General features: G+C 55.8%; 1 protein-coding gene across 4 annotated transcripts in view; it reads left to right on the forward strand.

The window, feature by feature from the left end:
- The window catches only part of LOC121283645 (lysosomal acid phosphatase-like), a 248,214-nt gene that overhangs the window by 126,203 nt on the left and 102,002 nt on the right, over window positions 1–20,009 (forward strand). For 3 of the 4 annotated variants that reach the window (XR_005944304.1, XM_041198438.1, XM_041198440.1), the window contains exon 3: window positions 18,427–18,513. Coding sequence is in view for 3 of the 4 variants with exons in the window: in XM_041198438.1 (XP_041054372.1) it covers window positions 18,427–18,513 (87 nt within the window). In the remaining variant the exon portion in view is untranslated. Of the gene's footprint in view, window positions 1–18,394; window positions 18,514–20,009 lie in introns of all 4 variants that reach the window. The other variant, XM_041198441.1, reaches the window with a different exon arrangement.

Consider the following 20,009-nt stretch of genomic DNA (forward strand, 5'->3'; position numbering starts at 1 on the left):
CTCTTGTCACGGTCTCTCTCTCTCCCTCTCTCGCACTTTCATGTGCTCTCTTTTTCTCGCGTGCGCTCTCTCTCCCTGTGTGTGTGTCTCTCTCTCTCTCTCTCGGTCGTGCTCTCCTTCTCTCTCTCTCTTGGTCTTGCGCGCTCTCTCGGTCTCACGTGCTCTCTCTGCCTCTGTATCTGTTGCTCTCCCTCTCTCTCTCTCTCTCGCGCTCTCTCTCTTGCACTCTCTCTCTCCCACTACCTCCCTCTCTCTCTCCCTGTCGGGAGCTCTCCCGGTCGGGCTTGCACTCTCTCTCCCTGTCAGGCTCGAACCATCTCTATCTTTCTCTCTCTCTCTCTCTTTCTCCCTCTCCCTCTCTCCCTCTCTTTGTCAGTATATCTTTCTTTCTGTCGGTCGCTCTCTCGTGCACGCTCTCTCTCGTGCATACTCTCACTCCCTCGTGCGCATTCTCAATCGCGCTCTCTCTCGCTCTCTCTCTCTCGCTTGCTCTCTCTGTCACCCTCTCTCACTCTCACGCGCTCTCTCTTTCTCTCTTGCGTGCGCTCTCTCTCCCTTTGTGTATGTCTTTCTCTGTTTCTCTCTGTGCGCACTATCTCTCTCTCTCAGTCTCTTCATTGTGCTCTCTCGGTCTCACGTGCTCTTTCTTCCCACGCTCTCCCTTTCTCTCCCATGCATGCCATCTCTCCCTCTGTGTCATTCTCTCTCTCTCTCTCTCGCACTCTCTCTCGCTTTCTGTCTCGCTCTCTCGGTCTCTCTCTCGTGCTCTCTCTCTCTCTCGCTTGGTCTCGCGCACTCTCTCTTTCTGTCACGCTCTATTTTTCTCTCTCACGCGTGCTCTCTCTCTCTCTCTGTGTATGTCTGTCTGTCTCTCTCTCTGTCTCTCCATAGCTCTCTCTCTCTCTCTGCCTCTGTCTTTGTTTCTGTTGCGCTCTCTGTTGCGCTCTCTCTCCCTCTCTCTCCCCCTCACGCGCTCTCTCGGTCTCACGCAATCTCTCGGTCTCGCGTACTCTTTCTCCCTGTGCTCTCACACGCTCTCTCTTTCTCTCTCGCGTGCGCTCTCTCTCCCTCTGTGTATGTCTTTCTCTGTTTCTCTCTGTGTGCACTATCTCTCTCTCTCTCGGTCTCTTCATCACGTTCTCTCGGTCTCACATGCTCTTTCTCCCCACACTCTCTCTTTCTCTCCCATGCATGCCATCTCTCCCTCTGTGTCATTCTCTCTCTCTCTCTCTCTCTCTCTCTCTCTCGCACTCTCTCTCGCTTTCTGTCTCGCTCTCTCGGTCTCTCTCTCTCTCTCTCTTGGTCTTGCGCACTCTCTCTTTCTGTCATGCTCTCTCTCTCCTCAGTCTTGCACACTCTCTCGGTCTCACGTGCTCTTTCTCCCCGCTCTCTTTCTTTCTTTCTCAAGCACGCTCTCTCTGTCTCTCACTCTGTCTTGCTCTCTCGGTCTCTCTGTCACGCTCTCTCTCTCTCTCTCTCTCGGTCTCACGTGCTCTCTCAGTCTCGCTTGCTCTTTCTCCCTGCTCTCTCTCTTTCTCTCTCACGCGTGCTCTCTCTCCCAATGTGTATGTCTGTCTGTCTCTCTCTGTCTCTCCATAGCTCTCTCTCCCTCTCTCTCCTCCTCGCGCGCTCTCTCGTTCTCAAGCAATCTCTCCGTCTCGCGTACTCTTTCTCCCTGTGCTCTCACATGCTCTCTTATTCTCTCTCGCATGCGCTCTCTGTCCCTCTGTCTGTCTCTGCCTTTCTCTCTCACACGCATGCTCCCTTTCTCGCACACGCACTCCCTTTCTCTCGCGCGTGCTCCCTTTCTTTCTCTCACGCACCTGCTCCCTTTCTCTCGCGCGCAGGCTCCCTTCCTCTCTCGCACGCATGCATGCTCCCTTTCTCTCTCACACGCGCTCTCTCTTCCTCTGCGTCTGTCTCTCTCTCTCTATCTCTCTTGCACACCCTCTCTCACGCTCCCTCTCGCTCTCTGTCTCTCTCGCACTCTCTCTCTCTCTCTCGGTCTTGCGCGCTCTCTCAGTCTTGCATGCACTTTCTGCCCGCTCTCTCTATCTCTCTCTCTCTCGTGCGTGCTCTCTCTCCCTCTGTCTGTCTGTCTGTCTCTCCATAGCTCTCTGTCTCTGTCTTTGTTTTTGTCTCTCTCAGTCGCGCTCTCTCTCTCTCCCTCTCTCGCACTCTTACGCACTCTCTTCTTGCGCGCGCTCTCTCTCCCTCTGTGTGTGTCTCGGTCACTTTCTCTCTCTCTCTCTCTATCTCGGTCTTGCGCGCTCTCTCAGTCTCACGTGCTCTCTCTGCCTCTGTATCTGTTTGTCTCTTTCTCTCTCGTGCGCTCTCTCTTGCACTGTCTCTCTCCCGCCTCCTCTCTCTCCCTGTCGGGAACGCGCTCTCCCTGTCGGTCTCTCTCCCTGTCAGACTCTCTCTCTGTCTCTCTCTTTCTCGCGTGCAGCCGTGCCCGCTCTCTCTCTCTCTCGCCTGCCCTCACTCACTTCCGTTCTCTCACGCGCCCCTTCGCTAACTCTCGAGCACGCTCTCACTCACTTTCTATCTCGCGTGCGCCCTCGCACACTCTCTCATGCGCACGCGCTCAACCTCTCTAGCATGCGCTGTTGCTCGCTCTATCTCTCACACGTGCACCCTCGCTCACTCTCCCTATCGCACGTGCCCTCGCTCGCTCTTTCTCACGCGCTCTCTCTTGCGTGCGCCCTCGCTCGCACACTCTGGCAAGCGCACCGTTGCTCGCTCTCTCCCGCCCGCGCCCTCGCTCGCTCTCTCTCTCCCGCGCGTTGTCTCTCTCTCTCCCTCTCTCCCTCTCTCTCTCTCTCTTTCTCTGTCGGTATATCTTTTTCTTTCTGTTGGTCTCTCACACTGGCTCACTCACACACACTCTTGTTCTCTCGTGTACGCTCTCACTCCTGCTCTCTCTTGTACTCTCGCTCGCTCGCTATCTCTCACGCGCGCCCTCGTTCTTGCGCACTCTCGGTCTCGCATTCTCTTTTTTCCCACGCTCTCTCTCTCGCGTTCACTGTCTCTCTTGCATGTGCTCTCTCTCACTCGCACTCTCTCACCCTCTCTCTCGCTCGCTCTCTTGGTCTCTGTCGTGCTCTCTCTTTCGGTCTCTCTGTCACGCTCTCTCCCACTCGCACTCTCTCTCCCTCTGTGTCTGACTGTCTCTCTCTCGCATGCTGTCTCGCACTCTCTCTCTCTCGCATGCTCTCTCTCGCGCTCTCTCTCGGTCTCGTGCACTCTCTCTTTCTCTGTCGCTCTCTCTCCCTCGCGTGCTCTCTCAGTCTCATGTGCTTTTTCTCCCCGCGCTCTCTGATTCTCTCTCGCATGTGCTCTCCCTCCCTCTGTGTCTGTCTCTCTCTCTCACACGCTCTCTCTCTCTCACGCTCTCTCGCACACGCTCTCTCTCGCACTCTCTGTCTCACTCTCTCGGTCTCTCTATTGCGCTCTCGCTCTCTCCCTCAGTCTTGCGCACTCTCTCGATCTCGCGTGCTCTTTCTTCCCGCTCTCTCTCTCTCTCGCATGTGCTCTCTCTCCGTCTGTGTCTCTCTCTCCCTCTCGCACGCTTTCTCGCGCTCTCCCTCTCTCGCATGCTCTCTCTCACTCTTGCTCTCTGTCTCGCTCTCTCGATCTCCTTGTCACGCTCTCTCTCTCGGTCTCACATGCTCTTTCTCCCCGCTCGCTCTCTTTCTTTCTCACATGTGCTGACTCTCCGTCTGTGTCTCTGTCTGTCTGTCTCTCTTTCTCTCTCTCTCTATCTCTGTCTTTGTTTCTGTCACGCTCTCTCCCTGTTGCGCTCTCTCTCTCTCTCGCTCTCTCTCTCTCCCCCTCGCGCACTCTCTCGGTCTCACGCACTCTCTCGGTCTTGCGTGCTCTTTCTTCCCGTGCTCTCACACACTCTGATTCTCTCTCGCATGCACTCTCTCTCCCTCTGTGTCTGTCCCTGCCTTTTTCGCACACATGCTCCCTTTCTCGCGTGCACGCTCCCTTTCTCTCTATCACACGCACTCCCTTTGTCTCTTTCGCGCGCACGTTCCCTTTCTCTCTTTCGCCGCACGCTCCCTTTCTCACACACGCTCTCTCTCCCTCTGTGTCTGTCTGTCTCTCTCGCGCGCCCTCTCTCTCTCGTGCTCCCTTTTACTCTCTGTCTCGCTCTCTCAGTCTCTCTCTCGCGCTCTCTCTCTCGGTCTCGCGTGCTCTCTCAGGCTCGCATGCACTTTCTGCCCGCTGTCTCTCTTTCTCTCTCGCGCGTGCTCTCTCTCTCTCTCTGTCTGTCTGTCTCTCTCTCTCCATAGCTCTCTCTCTGTCTGTCTCTGTCTATGTTTCTGTCTGTCTCTCTCTGTCACACTCTCTCTCTGTCACACTCTCTCTCTCTATCTCCCCCTCGGGTGCTCTCTCAGTCTTGTGCACTCTCTCGGTCTCGTGTGCTCTTTCTCCCCGCACTCTCGCATGCTCTCTGATTCTCTCTTGCACGTGCTCTCTCTCCCTCTGTGCCTGTCACTGTCTCTCTCTCTCTCTGTCACGCTCTCTTGCTCCCTTTCTCTCTCGCGTGCATGCACTCCCTCTCTCTCTTGTGCGTGCTCCCTTTCTCTCTCTAACGCGTACTCTCTCTCTAGCGCGCACTCCCTTTGTCTCTCCCACGTGCGCTTTTTTTCTCTCTCCCGCGCTCTCACTCTCTCGCGCGGTCTGGGTCTCTCTCGGTCTCTTGTCGCAGTCTCACTCTCTCTCTCTCTCGCAATCTCACGCGCTCTCTTTTTCTTGCGTGCGCTCTCTCTCCCTCTGTATGTGTGTCTCTCTCTCTCTCGGTCACTCTCTCTCTCTCTCTCTCGGTCTTGCGCACTCTCTCGGTCTCTCATGTGCTCTCTCTGCCACTGTATCTGTCTGTCTCTCTCTCCTTCTCTCGTGCTCTCTCTCTCCCCCGCCGCCTCCCTCTGTCTCCCTGTCGGGTGCTCTCCCTGTCGGCCTCTCTCCCTGTCAGGCTCGCACTCTCTCTCCCTGTCAGGCTCGAACCATCTGTCTCTCTCTTTCTCTTTCTCTCTCTCTCTCCCTCTCTCTCTCCCCCTCTCTCTCTCTCTCTGTCACTATATCTTTCTTTCTGTCGGTCGCTCACCTATCTCACTCTCTCGTGCACGCTCTCTCTCTAGTGCATACTTTCGCTCCCTCGTGCGCATTCTCAGTCGCGCTCTCTCTCGCACTCTCTCTCGCTTGCTTTCTCTCTCTGTCTCTCTGTCACCCTCTCTCACTCACGCGCTCGCTCTTTCTCTCTCGCGCTCGCTTTCTCTCCCTCTGTGTCTGTCTTTCTCTGTCTCTTTCTCTGCACACTATCTCTCTCTCTCTCGCGGTCTCTTTATTACGCTCTCTTGGTCTCACATGCTCTTTCTCCCCGCGCTCTCTCTTCTCCCGTGCATGCTCTCTCTCCCTCTGTGTCAGTCTCTCCCTCGCATGCTCTCTCGCGTTCTCTTTCTCTCTCTTGCATGCTCTCTCTCTCGCTCTCTGTCTCGCTGTTTCGGTCTCTCTATCGCATTCTCTCTCTCTCTCTCTCCCTCGGTCTTGCGCACTCTCTCGGTCTTGCGTGCTCTTTCTCCCTGCTTTCTCTGTTTCTCTCTCGCGCGTGCTCTCTCTCCCTCTGTGTCTGTCTTTCTGTCTCTCTCCCTCTTTCCGTAGCTCTCTCTCTCTGTCTCTGTCTCTCTTTGTTTCTGTCTCTCTCTTTCTGTCGCGCTCTCTCTCTCTATTGCACTCTCTCTCTCTCCCTTGCACGCTATCTCGGTCTCGCGCCCTCTCTCAGTCTCGTGCTCTTTCTCCCCACGCTCTTACACGCTTTCTGATTCTCTCTTGCACGCGCTCTCTCTCCCTCAGTGTTTACCTCTCTCTCTCCGTTGTGCTCTTTCGCTCTCTTTCTCTCTCATACGCGTGCTCTCTTTCTCTCTAGCATGTGCGCTCCCTTTCTCTCTCGCGCATGCACTTCCTTTCTCTCTCACGCGTGCTCTCTCTCTCTGTTTGTATATTTCTTTCTTTGTGTCGGTCTCTCTCCTCGCTCTCTCGCGCACGCTCTCTCACGCGCCCACTCTTGCTCCCTCATGCACGTTCTCGCTCGCGTTCCCTCTCTCTTATGCTCTCGCTCTCTCTCCCTCTTGCACGTGCCTTTGCTTACTCTCCCTCTCTCACGCGCACCCTCACTCGCTTGCTGTCTCTCTCTAGTGCGCACTGTCGCTGGCTCTCTCGCATGCACTCTCATTTGCTCTCTCTCACACACGCCCTCGTTCGCTCTTCTCTCTCTCTCTCTCTCTCGCATGCGACCGCGCCCACTCTCTCTCTCTCGCGCGTGCCCTCGCTTGTTCTCATTCTCTCGCGCACCCCCTCGCTCGCTCTCTCTCTCTCTCTCCCGCCCCCTCCCTCTCTCTTTCTTCCTGTTGGGAATGCGCTCTCCCTGTCGGTCTCTCTCCCTGCCAGACTCGCTCTCTGTCTCTCTCTTTTTCTCTCTCTCGCATGTGCGGCCGTGCTCGCTCTCTCTCTGTCTCGGGCACACCCTCGCACGCTCTCTCTCGCGTGCTCTTTCTTGTGTGTGCTCTTGCTCACACACTCTGGCACGCGCACCATTGCTCGCTCTCTCTTGCGCGCGCCCTCACTCGCTCTCCCTCTCTCTCTTTCTCTCTCTCTCTTTTTCTGGCGGTATATCTTTCTTTCTGTCGGTCTCTCACACTGGCTCGCTCGCTTGCTGTCTCTCACACACACCATCATTCCTGCGCACTCTCTCGGTCTCGCGTTCTCTTTCTCCCCGTGCTCTCTTTTTCTCTCTCCCTCTCTCGCCCTCACTCTCGGTCTCTCTGTCGCTCTCTCTTTCTCTCATACTCTCTCTTTCGCACGTGCTCTCTCCCTCTCGCGCTCGCTGTCTCTCTCACACGTGCTCTCTGTCGCGCTCTCTCTCTCACTCTCTCTCTCGGTCTCTCTGTCGCGCTCTCTTTCTCTCTCTTGGTCCCTCTGTCGCTCTCTCTCGGTCCCTCTGTCGCTCTCTCTCGGTCTCTCTGTCGCGCTCTCTCTCTCGCACTCTCCCTTCCTCTGTGTCTGTCTCCTTCTCTCTCTCTCTTGCATGCTCTCACTCTCTCACTCTGTCTCACTCTCTTTCTCGCTCTCTCGGTCTCTCTTTCGTGTTCTCTCTCTCGGTCTCGTGCACTCTCTCTCTCTCTCTCCCTCGCGTGCTCTCTCAGTCTCGCTTGCTCTTTCTCCCCGCGCTCTCTCGCGCTCTCTGATTCTCTCTCACATGCGCTCTCCCTCCCTCTGTGTCTGTCTCTCTCTCTCTCTCTCTCTCTCTCGCACGCTCTCTCTCGCTCTCTCGCACACGCTCTCTCTCTCGCACTCTCTGCCTCGCTCTCTCGGTCTCTCTATTGCGCTCTCTCTCTCTCCCTTGGTCTTGCGCACTCTCTCGGTCTCGCGTGCTCTTTCTACCCGCTCTCTTTCTTTCTCTCTCTCACATGCTCTCTCATGCTCTCTCTCTCTCGCATGCTCTCTCTCACTCTCGCTCTCTGTCTCGCTCTCTCGGTCTCTCTGTCATACTCTCTCTCTCTCGGTCTCGCATGCACTTTCTCCCCGCTCTCTCTTTCTCTCTCACACGTGCTCTCTCTCCCTCTGTGTCTCTGTCTGTCTGTCTCTCTCTCTCTCACACGTGCTCTCTCTCCCTCTGTGTCTCTGTCTGTCTGTCTCTCTTTCTCTCTCTCTGTCTCTGTCTTTGTTTCTGTCGCGCTCTCTCCCTGCTGCACTCTCTCTCGCTCTCTCACTCTCCCCCTCGCGTGCTCTCTCGGTCTCAAGCACTCTCTTGGTCTCACGTGCTCTTTCTTCCCGTGCTCTCACATGCTCTCTGAGTCTCTCTCGCATGCACTCTCTCTCCCTCTGTGTCTGTCTCTGCCTTTCTCACACACATGCTCCCTTTCTCGCGCACAAGCTCCCTTTCGCGCTCTCGCAAGCACGCTCCCTTTCTCTCTCTCGCGCGCGCACTCCCTTTCTCTCTTTCGCGTGCACGCTCCCTTTCTCATGCGCGCGCTCCCTTTCTCACACATGCTCTCTCTCCCTCTGTGTCTGTCTGTATCTCTCTCACACGCCCTCTCTCTCTCACGCTCCCTCTCGCTCTCTCAGTCTCTCTCTCGCACTCTCTCTCTCTCTCGGTCTCGTGTGCTCTCTCAGTCTCACATGCACTTTCTGCCCGCTCTCTCTCTTTCTCCCCACACTCTCGCATGCTGTCTGATTCTCTCTTGCATGTGCTCTCTCTCCCTCTGTGCCTGTCTCTGTCTCTCTCTCTCTGTCACGCTCGCTCGCTCCCTTTCTTTCTCGCACGCGTACACTCCCTCTCTCTCTCGTGCGTGTTCCCTTTCTCTCTCTAGTGCGTACTTTCTTTCTCTCTAGCGTGTGCTCACTTTCCCTCTCGTGCGCACTCCCTTTGTCTCTCCCGCGTGCACTCTTTTTCTCTCTCCTGCGCTCTCACTCTCTCGCGCAGTCTGGCTCTCTCTCGGTCTCTTCTCGCGGTCTCTCTCTCTCCCTCTCTCGCACTCTCACACGCTCTCTTTTTCTTGCGCGCGCTCTCTCTCCCTCTGTGTGTGTGTGTGTCTCTGTCTCTCTCTCTCTCGGTCTTGCTCACTCTCTTGGTCTCATGTGCTCTCTCTGCCACTGTATCTGTTTGTCTCTCTCTCTCTCTCGTGCTCTCTCTCCCCCGCCGCCTCCCTCTGTCTCCCTGTCAGGTGCTCTCCCTGTCGGGCTCGCTCTCTCTCTCTCTCTCTGTCAGGCTCGAACCATCTCTCTCTCTCTTTTTCTTTCTCTCTCTCTCTCCCTCTCTCTCTCCCCCTCTCTCTCTCTCTGTCACTATATCTTTCTTTCTGTCGGTCGCTCACCTATCTCACTGTCTCGCGCATGCTCTCTCTCGTGCATACTCTCGCTCCTCGTGCGCATTCTCACTCGCAATCTCTTTCGCACCCTCTCTCTCTCTCACTTGCTTTCTCTCTCTGTCGCCCTCTCTTGCTCTCACGCGCACACTCTTTCTCTCTTGCGTGCGCTTTCTCTCCCTCTGTGGCTGTCTTTCTCTGTCTATCTCTCTGCACACTATCTCTCTCTCGCGGTCTCTTCATCACGCTCTCTCGGTCTCATGTACTCTTTCTCCCCGCGCTCTCTCTTTCTCTCCCGTGCATGCTCTCTCTCCCTCTGTGTCAGTCTCTCTCTCGCACGCTTTCTCGCGCTCTCTTTCTCTCTCTTGCACGCTCTCTCTTGCGCTCTCTCTCGCTCTGTCTCGCTCTCTCGGTCTCTCTATCACACTCTCTCTCTCTCCTTCGGTCTTGCTCGCTCTCTCGGTCTCACGTGCTCTTTCTCCCCGCTCTCTCTGTTTCTCTCTCACGCGTGCTCTCTCTCCCTGTGTCTGTCTGTCTTTCTGTCTCTCTCTCTCTTTCCATAGCTCTCTCTCTCTGTCTCTGTCTCTCTTTGTTTCTGTCTCTCTCTCTCTGTCGCGCTCTCTCTCTTGCACGCGCTCTCCCTCCCTCGCACGCTCTCTCGGTCTCGCACAATCTCTCAGTCTCATGTGCTCTTTCTCCCCGCGTTCTTACACGCTTTCTGATTCTCTCTTGCCTGTGCTCTCTCTCCCTCAGTGTTTACCTCTCTCCGTTGTGCTCTTTCTCTCTCATATGCGTGCTCCCTTTCTCTCTAGCGCGTACGCTCCCTTTCTCGCGCGTGGTCTCTCTCTCTATTGGTATATCTCTTTCTTTGTGTCGGTCTCTCCTCGCTCTCTCGCGCACGCTCTCTCACGCGCATGCTCTCTCTCCCTCGTGCATGTTCTCGCTCGCGTTCCCTCTCTCTCATGCTTTCGCTCTCTCTCCCTCTTCGCTTGGTCTCTCTCTTTTGCGTGCACCCTCGCTCGCTCGCTGTCTCTCTCTAGTGCGCACTGTCACTGGCTCTCTCGCATGCACTCTCATTTGCTCTCTCTCACACGCGCCCTCGCTCGATCTTCTCTCTCTCTCTCACGTGCGGCCGCACCCGCTCTCTCTTTCGCGCGTGCCCTCACTCGCTCTCGTTCTCTTGTGCACCCCCTCACTCGCTCTCTCTCTCTCCCGCACCCTCCCTATCTCTCTTCCTGTTGGGAATGCACTCTCCCTGTCGGTCTCTCTCCCTGTCAGACTCTCTCTGTCTCTCTCTTTCGCTCTCTCCCGTGCATGCGGCCGCGCCCGCTTTCTCTCTCTCGCGTGTCGTCGCTCACTCTTGCTCTCTCGTGCGGCCCTTTGCTCGCTCGCTGTCTATCTCTCGGGCACGCCCTCGCTCACTCTCCCTGTCGCAGGTGCCCTCGCTCGCTCTCTCTCGTGCGCTCGTTCTTGCTCGCACACTCTGGCATGCGAACCATTGCTTGCTCCCTCTCGCGCGCGCCCTCACTCGCACTCTCTCTCCCGCGCGTTGTCTCTCTCTCTTTTTCTCTCTCTCTCTCTTTCTCTGTCGGTATATCTCTCTCTGTCGGTCTCTCACACTCGCTCACTCACACACATTCTCGCTCTCTCGTGTACGCTCTCGCTCATGCTCTCTCTTGTGCTCTCGCGCGCTCGCTGTCTCTCATGCGCACCCTCGTTCTTGTACACTCTCTCGGTCTCGCGTTCTCTTTCTCCCCACGCTCCCTTTTTCTCTCTCCCTCTCTCGCCCTCACTCTCGATCTCTCTGTCGCTCTCTCTCTCTCATACTCTCTCTTTCGCACGTGCTCTCTCTATCTCTCATTCGCGCTCTCTCACCCTCTCTCTCGCTCGCTCTCTCAGTCTCTCTGTCACGTTCTCTCTCTCTCTTGCTCTCTCTCACTCTCTCTCTTGGTCTCTCTGTCGCGCTCTCTCTTTCTCGGTCCCTCTGTCTCTCTCTCTTGGTCTCTCTGTCGTTCTCTCTCTTTCTTTCTCTCATGCTCTCTCTTCTTCTGTGTCTGTCTCTCTCTCTCGCATGCTGCCTCGCACACACTCTCTCTCACATGCTCTCTCTCTCTCTCTCGCGCTCTTTCTCGCTCTCTGTCTCGCTCTTTCGGTCTCTCTTTCATGCTCTCTCTCGGTCTCGTGCACTCTCTCTCTCTCTGTTGCACTCTCTCTCTCTGTCACTCTCTCTCTCTCCCTCGCATGCTCTCTCAGTCTCGCGTGTTCTTTCTCTCCGTGCTCTCTCGCGCTCTCTGATTCTCTCTCGCATGCGCTCTCCCTCCCTCTGTGTCTGTCTCCCTCTCCATCTCGCACGCTCTCTGTCTCGCTCTCTCGGTCTCTATCGCACTCTCTCTCTCCCTCGTTCTTGCGCACTCTCTCGGTCTCACGTGCTCTTTCTTCCTGTGCTCTCACACCCCCTCTGATGCGGTCTTGCATGCGCTCTCTCTCCCTCTGTGTCTGTCTCTGCCTTTCTCTCTCGCACACATGCTCCCTTTCTCTCTCACACGCGCACGCTCCCTTTCTCTCTCGTGCGCGCACTCCCTTTCTCTCTCACAGGCGCTCTCTCTCCCTCTGTGTCTGTCTGTCTCTCTCTCTTGCACGCCCTCTCTCTCTCGTGCTCCCTCTCACTCTCTGTCTCACGCTCTCAGTCTCTCTCTCGGTCTCGCGCGCTCTCTCGGTCTCGCATGCACTTTCTGCCCTCTCTCTTTCGCTCTCATGCGTGCACTCTCTCCCTCTGTCTGTCTGTCTCTCTCTTTCTCCATAGCTCTCTCTCTGTCTGTCTCTGTCTTTATTTCTGTCTCTTTCTGTCGTGCTCTCTCTCTCTCTATCTTCCCCTCAGTTGCTCTCTCAGTCTTGAGCACTCTCTCGGCCTCGTGTGCTCTTTCTCCCCGCGCTCTCGCACGCTCTCTGATTCTCTCTCGCACGTGCTCTCTCTCCCTCTGTCCCTGTCTCTCTCTCTCTCTCTGTCGTGCTATCTTGCTCCCTTTCTCTCTCACGCACATGCACTCCCTCTCTCTGTCTTGCGCGCTCCCTCTCTCTCTCTCTAGCGCGTGCTCTCTTTCTCTCTAGCACGCTCCCTTTCCCTCTGGTGCGCACTCCCTTTGTCTCTCCTGCGTGCGCTCTTTTTCTCTCTCCCGCGCTCGCGCTCTCGTGCAGTCTGGCTCTTTCGGTCTATTGTCGCGGTCTCTCTCTCTCTCCCTCTCTTGCACTCTCACGCACTCTCTTTTTCTCCCGCGCGCTCTCTCCCCCTCTGTGTGTGTCTCTCTCTCTCGGTCGCTCGCTCTCTCTCTCTCTCTCTCTCAGTCTTGCGCACTCTCTCAATCTCACGTGCTCTCTCTGCCTCTATATATGTTTGTCTTTCTCTCTCTCGCGCTCTCTGTCTCGCACTCTCTCTCTCTCCCGCCGCCTCCCTCCCTCTCTCTCCCAGTTGGGCACTGTCCCTGTCAGTCTCTCTCCCTGTTGGGCTCGCACTCTCTCCCTGTCAGGCTTGAACCATCTCTCCCTCTCTCTCTCTGTCACTGTATCTTTCTTTCTGTCGGTCGCTCACCTCTCTCACTCTCTCTCTCGTGCATACTCTCGCTCCCTCGTGCGCATTCTCACTCAGGCTCTCTCGCACTCTTTCTCTCTCTCTCGCTTGGTCTCTCTCTCTCCGTCTCTCTGTCGCCCTCTCTCGCTCTCACGCGCTCTCTCTTTCTCTCTCGAGCGCGCGGTCTCTCTCCCTCCTGTGTGTCTTTCTCTGTCTCTCTCCCTCTGCGCACTATCTCTCTCTTTCTCTCTCTTGGTCTCTTCTTCACGCTCCCTCGGTCTCACGTGCTCTTTCTCCCCGCGCTCTCTCTCTCTCCCGTGCATGCTCTCTCTCCCTTTGTGTCAATCTCTCGCTCTCTCGCGCACGCTCTCTCATGCGCACACTCTCGCTCCCTCGTGCACGTTCTCGCTCGTGCTCCCTCTCTTTCATGCTCTTGATCTCTCTCCCTCTTGCACGTACCTTCGCTTGCTCTCCCTCTCTTGCGCGCTCGCTCTCTCTAGTGCGCACTGTCGCTCGTTCTCTCGCATGCACTCTCATTTGCTCTCTCTCTCATGCGCCCTCGCTCGCCATCTCTCTCGTGTGCGGCCGCACCCGCTCGCTCTTTCTCTCGCTCGTGCCCTCGCTCACTCTTGTTCTCTCGTGCGCCCCCTCGCTCGCTCGGTCTCTCTCCTGCCCCCTCCCTCTCTCTCTCTCCCTGTTAGGAACGCGCTCTCCCTGTCGGTCTCTCTCCCTGTCAGACTCTCTCTCTCTCTGTCTCTGTCTTTCACACTCTCTCTTGCATGCGGCCGCGCCCGCTCTCTCTCTCTCTCGGGCACACCCTCACTCGCTCTTTATCTCGCGTGCGCCCTCGCACACTCTCATGCGCACACGCTCAACCTCGCTAGCATGCGCTGTTGCTCGCTCTCCCTCACGCGCGTGCCCTCGCTCACTCTCCCTGTCGCACGTGCCCTCGCTCGCTCTCTTTCGCGCGCTCTCTCTTGCGCGCGCCCTCGCTCGCACACTCTGGCACGCGCTCCGTTGCTCGCTCTCTTGCGCGCGCCCTTGCTCGCTCTCTCTCTCTCCTGCTCATTGTCTCTCTCTCTCTCTCTCTCTTTCTCTGTCGGTATATCTCTTTCTTTCTATCGGTCTCTCACTCTGGCTCACTCGCACACTCTCGCTCTCTCGTGTACGCTCTCGTTCCTGCTCTCTCTCGTGCTCTCGCTCTCTCGCTGTCTCTCACGCGCGCCCTCATTCTTGCGCACTCTCTCGATCGCGCGTTCTCTTTCTTCCCACTCTCTTTTTCTCTCTCCCTATCTCACACTCACTCTCGGTCTCTCTGTTGCTCTCTCTCTCTCTCATACTCTCTCTTTCGCACGTGTTCTCTCTCTCGCACTCGCTGTCTCTCACTCGCGCTCTCACACCCTCTCGCTCGCTCTCTCGGTCTCTCTGTCACGCTCTCTCTCTCGCTCTCTCTCTTGGTCTCTGTCTCTCTCTCGGTCTCTGTCACGCTCTCTCTCTCTCTCTCCCTCGGTCTCTCTGTTGCTGTCTCTCGGTCCCTCTGTCGCTCTCTCTCGCGCTCTCTCTCCCTCTGTAGTCTGTCTCTCTCTCTTGCATGCTGTCTCACACTCTCTGTCTCTCTGTCTCGCATGCTCTCTCTCTCGCGCTTTCTTTCACTCTCTGTCTCGCTCTCTCGGTCTCTCTTTCGTGCTCTCTCTCTCGGTCTCGTGCACTGTCTTTCTCTCTCTGTCGCGCTCTCTCTCTGTCGCTCTCTCTTTCTCCCTCGCGTGCTCTCTCAGTCTCGCTTGCTCTTTCTCCCCGTGCTCTCTCGCACTCTCTGATTCTCCCTCACATGCGCTCTCCCTCCCTCGGTGTCTGTTTCTCTCTCCCTCTCACACGCTCTCTCTCTCTCTCACGCTCTCTCGCACTCTCTCTCTCTCGCACGCTCTCTTGCACTCTCTCTCTCTCGCACGCTGTCTCTCTCACACTCTCTGTCTCATTCTCTCAGTCTCTCTATCGCGCTCTCGCTCCCTCGGTCTTGCGCACTCTCTCATTCTCGTGTGCTCTTTCTTCCCACTCTCTCTCTTTCTCTCTCGCGTGTGCTCTCTCTCGCTCTGTGTCTCTCTCTCTCTCTCTCGCATGCTCTCTGTCTTTCGCTCTCTGTCTCGCTCTCTCGGTCTCTCTGTCGTGCTCTCTATCTCTCTCTCTCTCTCAGTCTTGCGCGCTCTTTCTCTCTCTCGGTCTTGCATGCTCTTTCTCCCCGCTCTCTCTCTTTCGCTCTCATGCGTGCACTCTCTCCCTCTGTCTGTCTGACTCTCTCTCTCCATAGCTCTCTCTCTGTCTGTCTCTGTCTTTGTTTCTGACTCTCTCTGTCGCGCTCTCTCACTGTCGCACTCTCTCTCTATCACCCCCTCGGGTGCTCTCTCGGTCTTGTGCACTCTCTTGATCTCGTGTGCTCTTTCTCCCTGCGCTCTCGCACGCTCTCTGATTCTCTCTCGCACGTGCTCTCTCTCCCTCTGTGCCTGTCTCTGTCTCTCGCTCTGTCGCGCTCTCTCGCTCCCTTTCTCGCGCAGTGTACTCCCTCTCTCTCTCGTGCATGCTCCCTTTCTCTCTCTCTAGCGCGTGCTCTCTTTCTCTCTAGCGCGCGCTCCCTTTCCCTCTTGTGCGCACACCCTTTGTCTCTCCCGCGTGCGCTCTTTTTCTCTCTCCCTCGCTCTCACTCTCTCGCGCGGTCTGGCTCTCTCTCGGTCTCTTGTCGCAGTCTCTCTCTCACACTCTCACGCGCTCTCTTTTTCTCGCGCGTACTCTCTCTCCCTCTGTGTGTGTCTCTCTCTCTCTTTCTCTCAGTCTTGCGCGCTCTGTCGGTCTCACGTGCTCTCTCTGCCTCTGTATATGTTTGTCTCTCTCTCTCTCTCTCTTGCGCTCTCTCTCTCACACTCTCTCTCTCTCCCGCTGCCTCCCTCTCTCTCTCTCCCTGTCAGGCTTGAACCATCTCTCCCTCTCTCTCTCCCTCTCTCTCTCTGTCCCTATATCTTTCTTTCTGTCGGTTGCTCACCTCTCTCTCTCGTGCATACTCTCGCTCCCTTGTGCGCATTCTCACTCGCGCTCTCTCGCACTCATTCTCTCTCTCTCGCTTGGTCCGTCTCTCTGTCGCGCTCTCATGTGCTCTTTCTTTCTCTCTCACACGTGCTCTCTCTCCCTCTGTGTCTGTCTTTCTCTGTCTCTCTCTGCACGCTATCTCTCTTTCTCTCTCTCGGTCTCTTCATCACGCTCCTTCGGTCTCACGTGCTCTTTCTCCCCGCGCTCTCTCTCTCTCCCGTGCATGCTTTCTCTCCCTCTGTGTCAGTCTCTCGCTCTCTCACGCGTACACTCTTGCTCCCTCGTGCACGTTCTCGCTCGCGCTCCCTCTCATGCTCTCGCTCTCTCTCCCTCTTACACGTGTTTCACTTGCTCTCCCTCTCTCACGCGCACCCTTGCTCGCTCGCGCTCGCTCTGTAGTGCGCACTGTCGCTCGCTCTGTCGCATGCACTCATTTGCTCTCTCTCTCACGCACCCTCGCTCGCTCTCTCTCTCTCACGTGCGGCCACATCCGCTCTCTCTTTCTCTCGCTCGTGCCCTCGCTCGCTCTCGTTCTCTCGTGCGCCCCCTCGCTCTCTGTCTCTCTCTCCCGCCCCCTCCCTCTCTCTCTCTCCCTGTTGGGAACGTGCTCTCCCTGTCGGTCTCTCTCCCTGTCAGACTCTCTCTCTCTGTCTCTCTCTCGCATGCGGCCATGCCCACTCTCTCTCTCTCTCTTGCCTGCCCTCGCTCACTCTCGCTGTCTCGCGTGCCCCTTTGCTCACTCTCTCTCTCTGGCACACCCTCACTCACTCTTTATCTCGCGTGCGCCCTTGCACACTCTCACGCACACGCGCTCAACCTCTCTAGCACACGCTGTTGCTTGCTCTATCTCTCACGTACGCGCCCTCGCTCACTCTCCCTGTCGCATGTGCCCTCGCTCGCTCTCTCTCGCGCGCTCTTTCTTGCGCACGCCCTCGCTCGCATACTCTGGCACGCGCACCGTTGCTCGATCTCTCTTGCGCGTGCCCTCGCTCGCTCTCTCTCCCGCGCATTGTCTCTCTCCCTCTCTCTTTCTCTGTCGGTATATCTCTTTCTTTCTGTCAGTCTCTCACTCTGGCTCGCTCGCACACACTCTCGCTCTCTCGTGTACGCTCTCGCTGTACTCTCTCTCATGCTCTCGCTCGCTCCCTGTCTCTCACGCACGCCCTCATTTTTGCACACTCTCTCAATCGCGCGTTCTCTTTCTCCCCGCGCTCTCTTTTTCTCTCTCCCTCTCTCGCACTCACTCTCAGTCTTTCTGTCGCTCTCTTTCACTCATACTCTCTCTTTCGCACGTGCTCTCTCTCTCGCGCTCGCTGTCTCTCTCGCACGTGCTCTCTCTCACTTGTGCTCTCTCGGTCTCTCTGTCTCGCTATCTCTCTCTTTCGGTCTCTGTCATGCTCTCTCTCTCTCTCTCTCCCTCGGTCTCTCTGTCGCTGTCTCTCGGTCTCTCTGTCGCTGTCTCTCGGTCCCTCTGTCTCTCTCTCTCGGTCTCTCTGTCGCGCTCTTTCTCTCACGCTCCCTCTCCCTCTGTGTCTGTCTCTCTCTCGCATGCTCTCCCTCTCGCGCTCTCTCTCGCTCTCTGTCTTGCTCTCTCTGTCTCTCTTTCGTGCTCTCTCTCTCGGTCTCATGCACTGTCTTTCTCTCTCTGTCACGCTCTCTCTCTGTTGCTCTCTCTCTCTCCCTCGCGTGCTCTCTCAGTCTCACTTGCACTTTCTCTCCACGCTCTCTGATTCTCTCTCGCATGCGCTGTCCCTCCCTCTGTGTCTGTCTCTCTCTCACGCTCTCTCGCACTCTCTCTTTCGCACTCTCTCTTTCGCACTCTCTCTCTCGCACGCTCTCTCTCTTGCGCTCTCTGTCTCGTTCTCTCGGTTTCTCTATTGCGCTCTTTCTCTCTCCCTCGGTCTTGCGCACTCTCTCGATCTCGCGTGCTCTTTCTTCCCGCTCTCTCTTGCACGTGCTCTCTCTCCCTCTGTGTCTTTCTCTTTTTCTTGCACACGCTCTCGCTCTCTCTCTCTCGCGCTCTCTCTCGCGCTCTCTCTTGCGCTGTCTCGCGCACGCTCTCTCACGCGCACACTCTCACTCCCTCGTGCACGTCCTCGCTTGCGCTCCCTCTCTCATGCTCTCGCTCTCTCTCCCTCTTGCACGTGCCTTCGTTTGCTCTCCCCCTTTCGCGCGCACCCTCGCTTGCTCGCTCTCTCTAGTGCGCACTGTCGCTCGCTCTCTCTCTTGCATGCACTCTCATTTGCTCTCTCTCACACTTGCCCTCACTCGCTTTCTCTCTCTCTCGCGTGCGGCCGTGCCCGCTCTCTCTCGCGTGTGCCCTCGTTCGTTCTCATTCTCTCGCGCGTCCCCTCGCTCGCTGTCTCTTGCCCGTGCCCCCTCGCTTGCGCTCTTTTGCGCCCCCTCGCTCGCTCTCTCTCTCTCACACGCCCCTTCGCTTGCTCTCTCTCTCGTGCACCACTTTGCTCGCTCTCTCGCTAGCTCTATCGCGCGCACCCACACTCACTCTCTGGCGCGCACTCCCTCGCTCACTCTCTCTCTCTCTCTAGTGCACGCCCTCGCTCGCTCTTTCTCTCTTTCGCTGCCAGTATATCTCTTTCTTTCTGTCGGTCTCTCTCACTCTGGCTCTCTCGTGCACGCACTCGCTCACGCTCCCTCTATCTGTCTTGTACTCTCGCTCGCTCTCTAGCGCGCCCTCACTCGCTCTCTCTCGCGCGCACCCTCTCTCACTTTCTCTTCTTGCATGCGCCCTCACTCACTCTCTCTCCCACGCGCGTGCCCTTGCTTGCTCTCCCTCTCTCTCATGCTCCCTCGCTCGCACGCTCTCTCACTCTCTCCTTCCATATATTCTGAATGTCTGGCACTGACCTGTCTCTTCCAGCAATGACCAGGATTTCTGCTGCTCTTTTGTAGTTTGGGATGAGGCAACACTACATGCTGGGCCAGTATCTACGACATCGTTACAAGGACTTTCTCAACTCCTCGTACGACCGGGAAGAGGTCAGTGGTTGAATGGACTGCAAGGCCTGGAAAATGTTAAGTGAGGAGGGACAGTTTAGAGCCAGGAGGATGGAGGCTGGCAAAGAGGCCGTTTAAAGCCAGCGATTAGGAGGAGGAAGGCAGGCCTGGAGTTGAGAGAAGAGTGAGAGGAGGGAGGGAGAGCCTGGAACTGGGGAATGGGAGAGAGGAGGGAGAAAGGGCCTGGAGCTGGGAGTTGTTGTAGGGTGTTGGTTACCATTTGATAGGTCCTATTGAGAAATCTTTGTCGTCTTACATAGTTCAACTGTATGTATTTATTAACTATAAGAACTATGTATATATATATAGTAAAGGGTTCAAGTTAGGAGCTGTCTCCATGCTTGCTTGTACACATGTCTCTGTCCAACACTAGACTGACCCCTAGGTCACTGATTGGGGAGTATTGTACTCATTCCCACATTAACCCTTTATGTGCCAGATCCTATGCTACACCTCCCAAGTCTTTGCTAAATGTATTTCCAGTTATTCTAGTTTACCCCATGTATTTTTCATCATTGCTACCCCATCACCCCACCACCCTCCCCCATCTTGGGTCTCTGAGTTCATAGGTTCAGGTGGTCTAGAGGCCTTATAGCCCTTCCATATCTCATTCTCGCTACTGTCGGAGGAGTGGTAGCCTCTGTTGTTGCAGGTAAACTCTGTTGATTTGGAGGTTGTTCTGGTATCTGGGCATCTTTTTATGCTCTTTTTCCATTTCTTAATATTGAACCGCTCTGACGATTTGGCAGTTGTGGTTATTGGTGGTTGATGCACCACCCTATTTCTTGCAGGTTAGACGAACGTTGTGCTCATCTCTCATTTCAATTTTTTCTCATCCTCTTTCATTGTGTGGGTCATGATGATGTCCTCTGCGTCTGAAGGTGGCCATTCCTGTAATGAGGACGTGGTCTTTTAATTATCTCACCTTTGTGTTTAGCTAAGTGGTGTGCCGTCAGCTGCTACTTGTTTCTAGCATTGTCTGTGACACTGTCATGCTGGCTGGGAGTAGCAGCATTTGCTCTGTGGTCACAGTGTTGACCTCATCAACAGTCATTGAGGCTGGAGGTTGAGGCTCTTCTTGTTGTTTGCTCTCTTGTCTATTCTCCACTGAAGCTGTCATGGTAACCATCTGAGTGTTGGCTGGTCTGACCAATGAGGGGTTTCTGGCAGCTGTAACAAAAGTGAACAAAGCTGCTCTGCAAAGAGAGAAGACAATTCAGAGCTGAAATCCTAGGTGAGAGAATCTTTCTTGTTGGAGCTCTCAGGAACTTGCAGGCCTGTATAATTTATGATGGTGGTTGTCTTGTCATCTTTTGCCATTTTGAGGAGATTCAGGGTGAGACAGCATCTCTGCTCAAGAGAGAAAAAGGCTGGTCATGGATGACGTATATCAGCTCAAAGATTTGTTTGCCACCATATCTTAATGGTTCCAGAATCATGCTGGAAGATTCCTCCAGGCCTGTAGAGTGGAGCACCTG

The sequence above is a fragment of the Carcharodon carcharias genome, chromosome 10, assembly GCF_017639515.1.
Source record: "Carcharodon carcharias isolate sCarCar2 chromosome 10, sCarCar2.pri, whole genome shotgun sequence".
NCBI lineage: Eukaryota > Metazoa > Chordata > Chondrichthyes > Lamniformes > Lamnidae > Carcharodon > Carcharodon carcharias.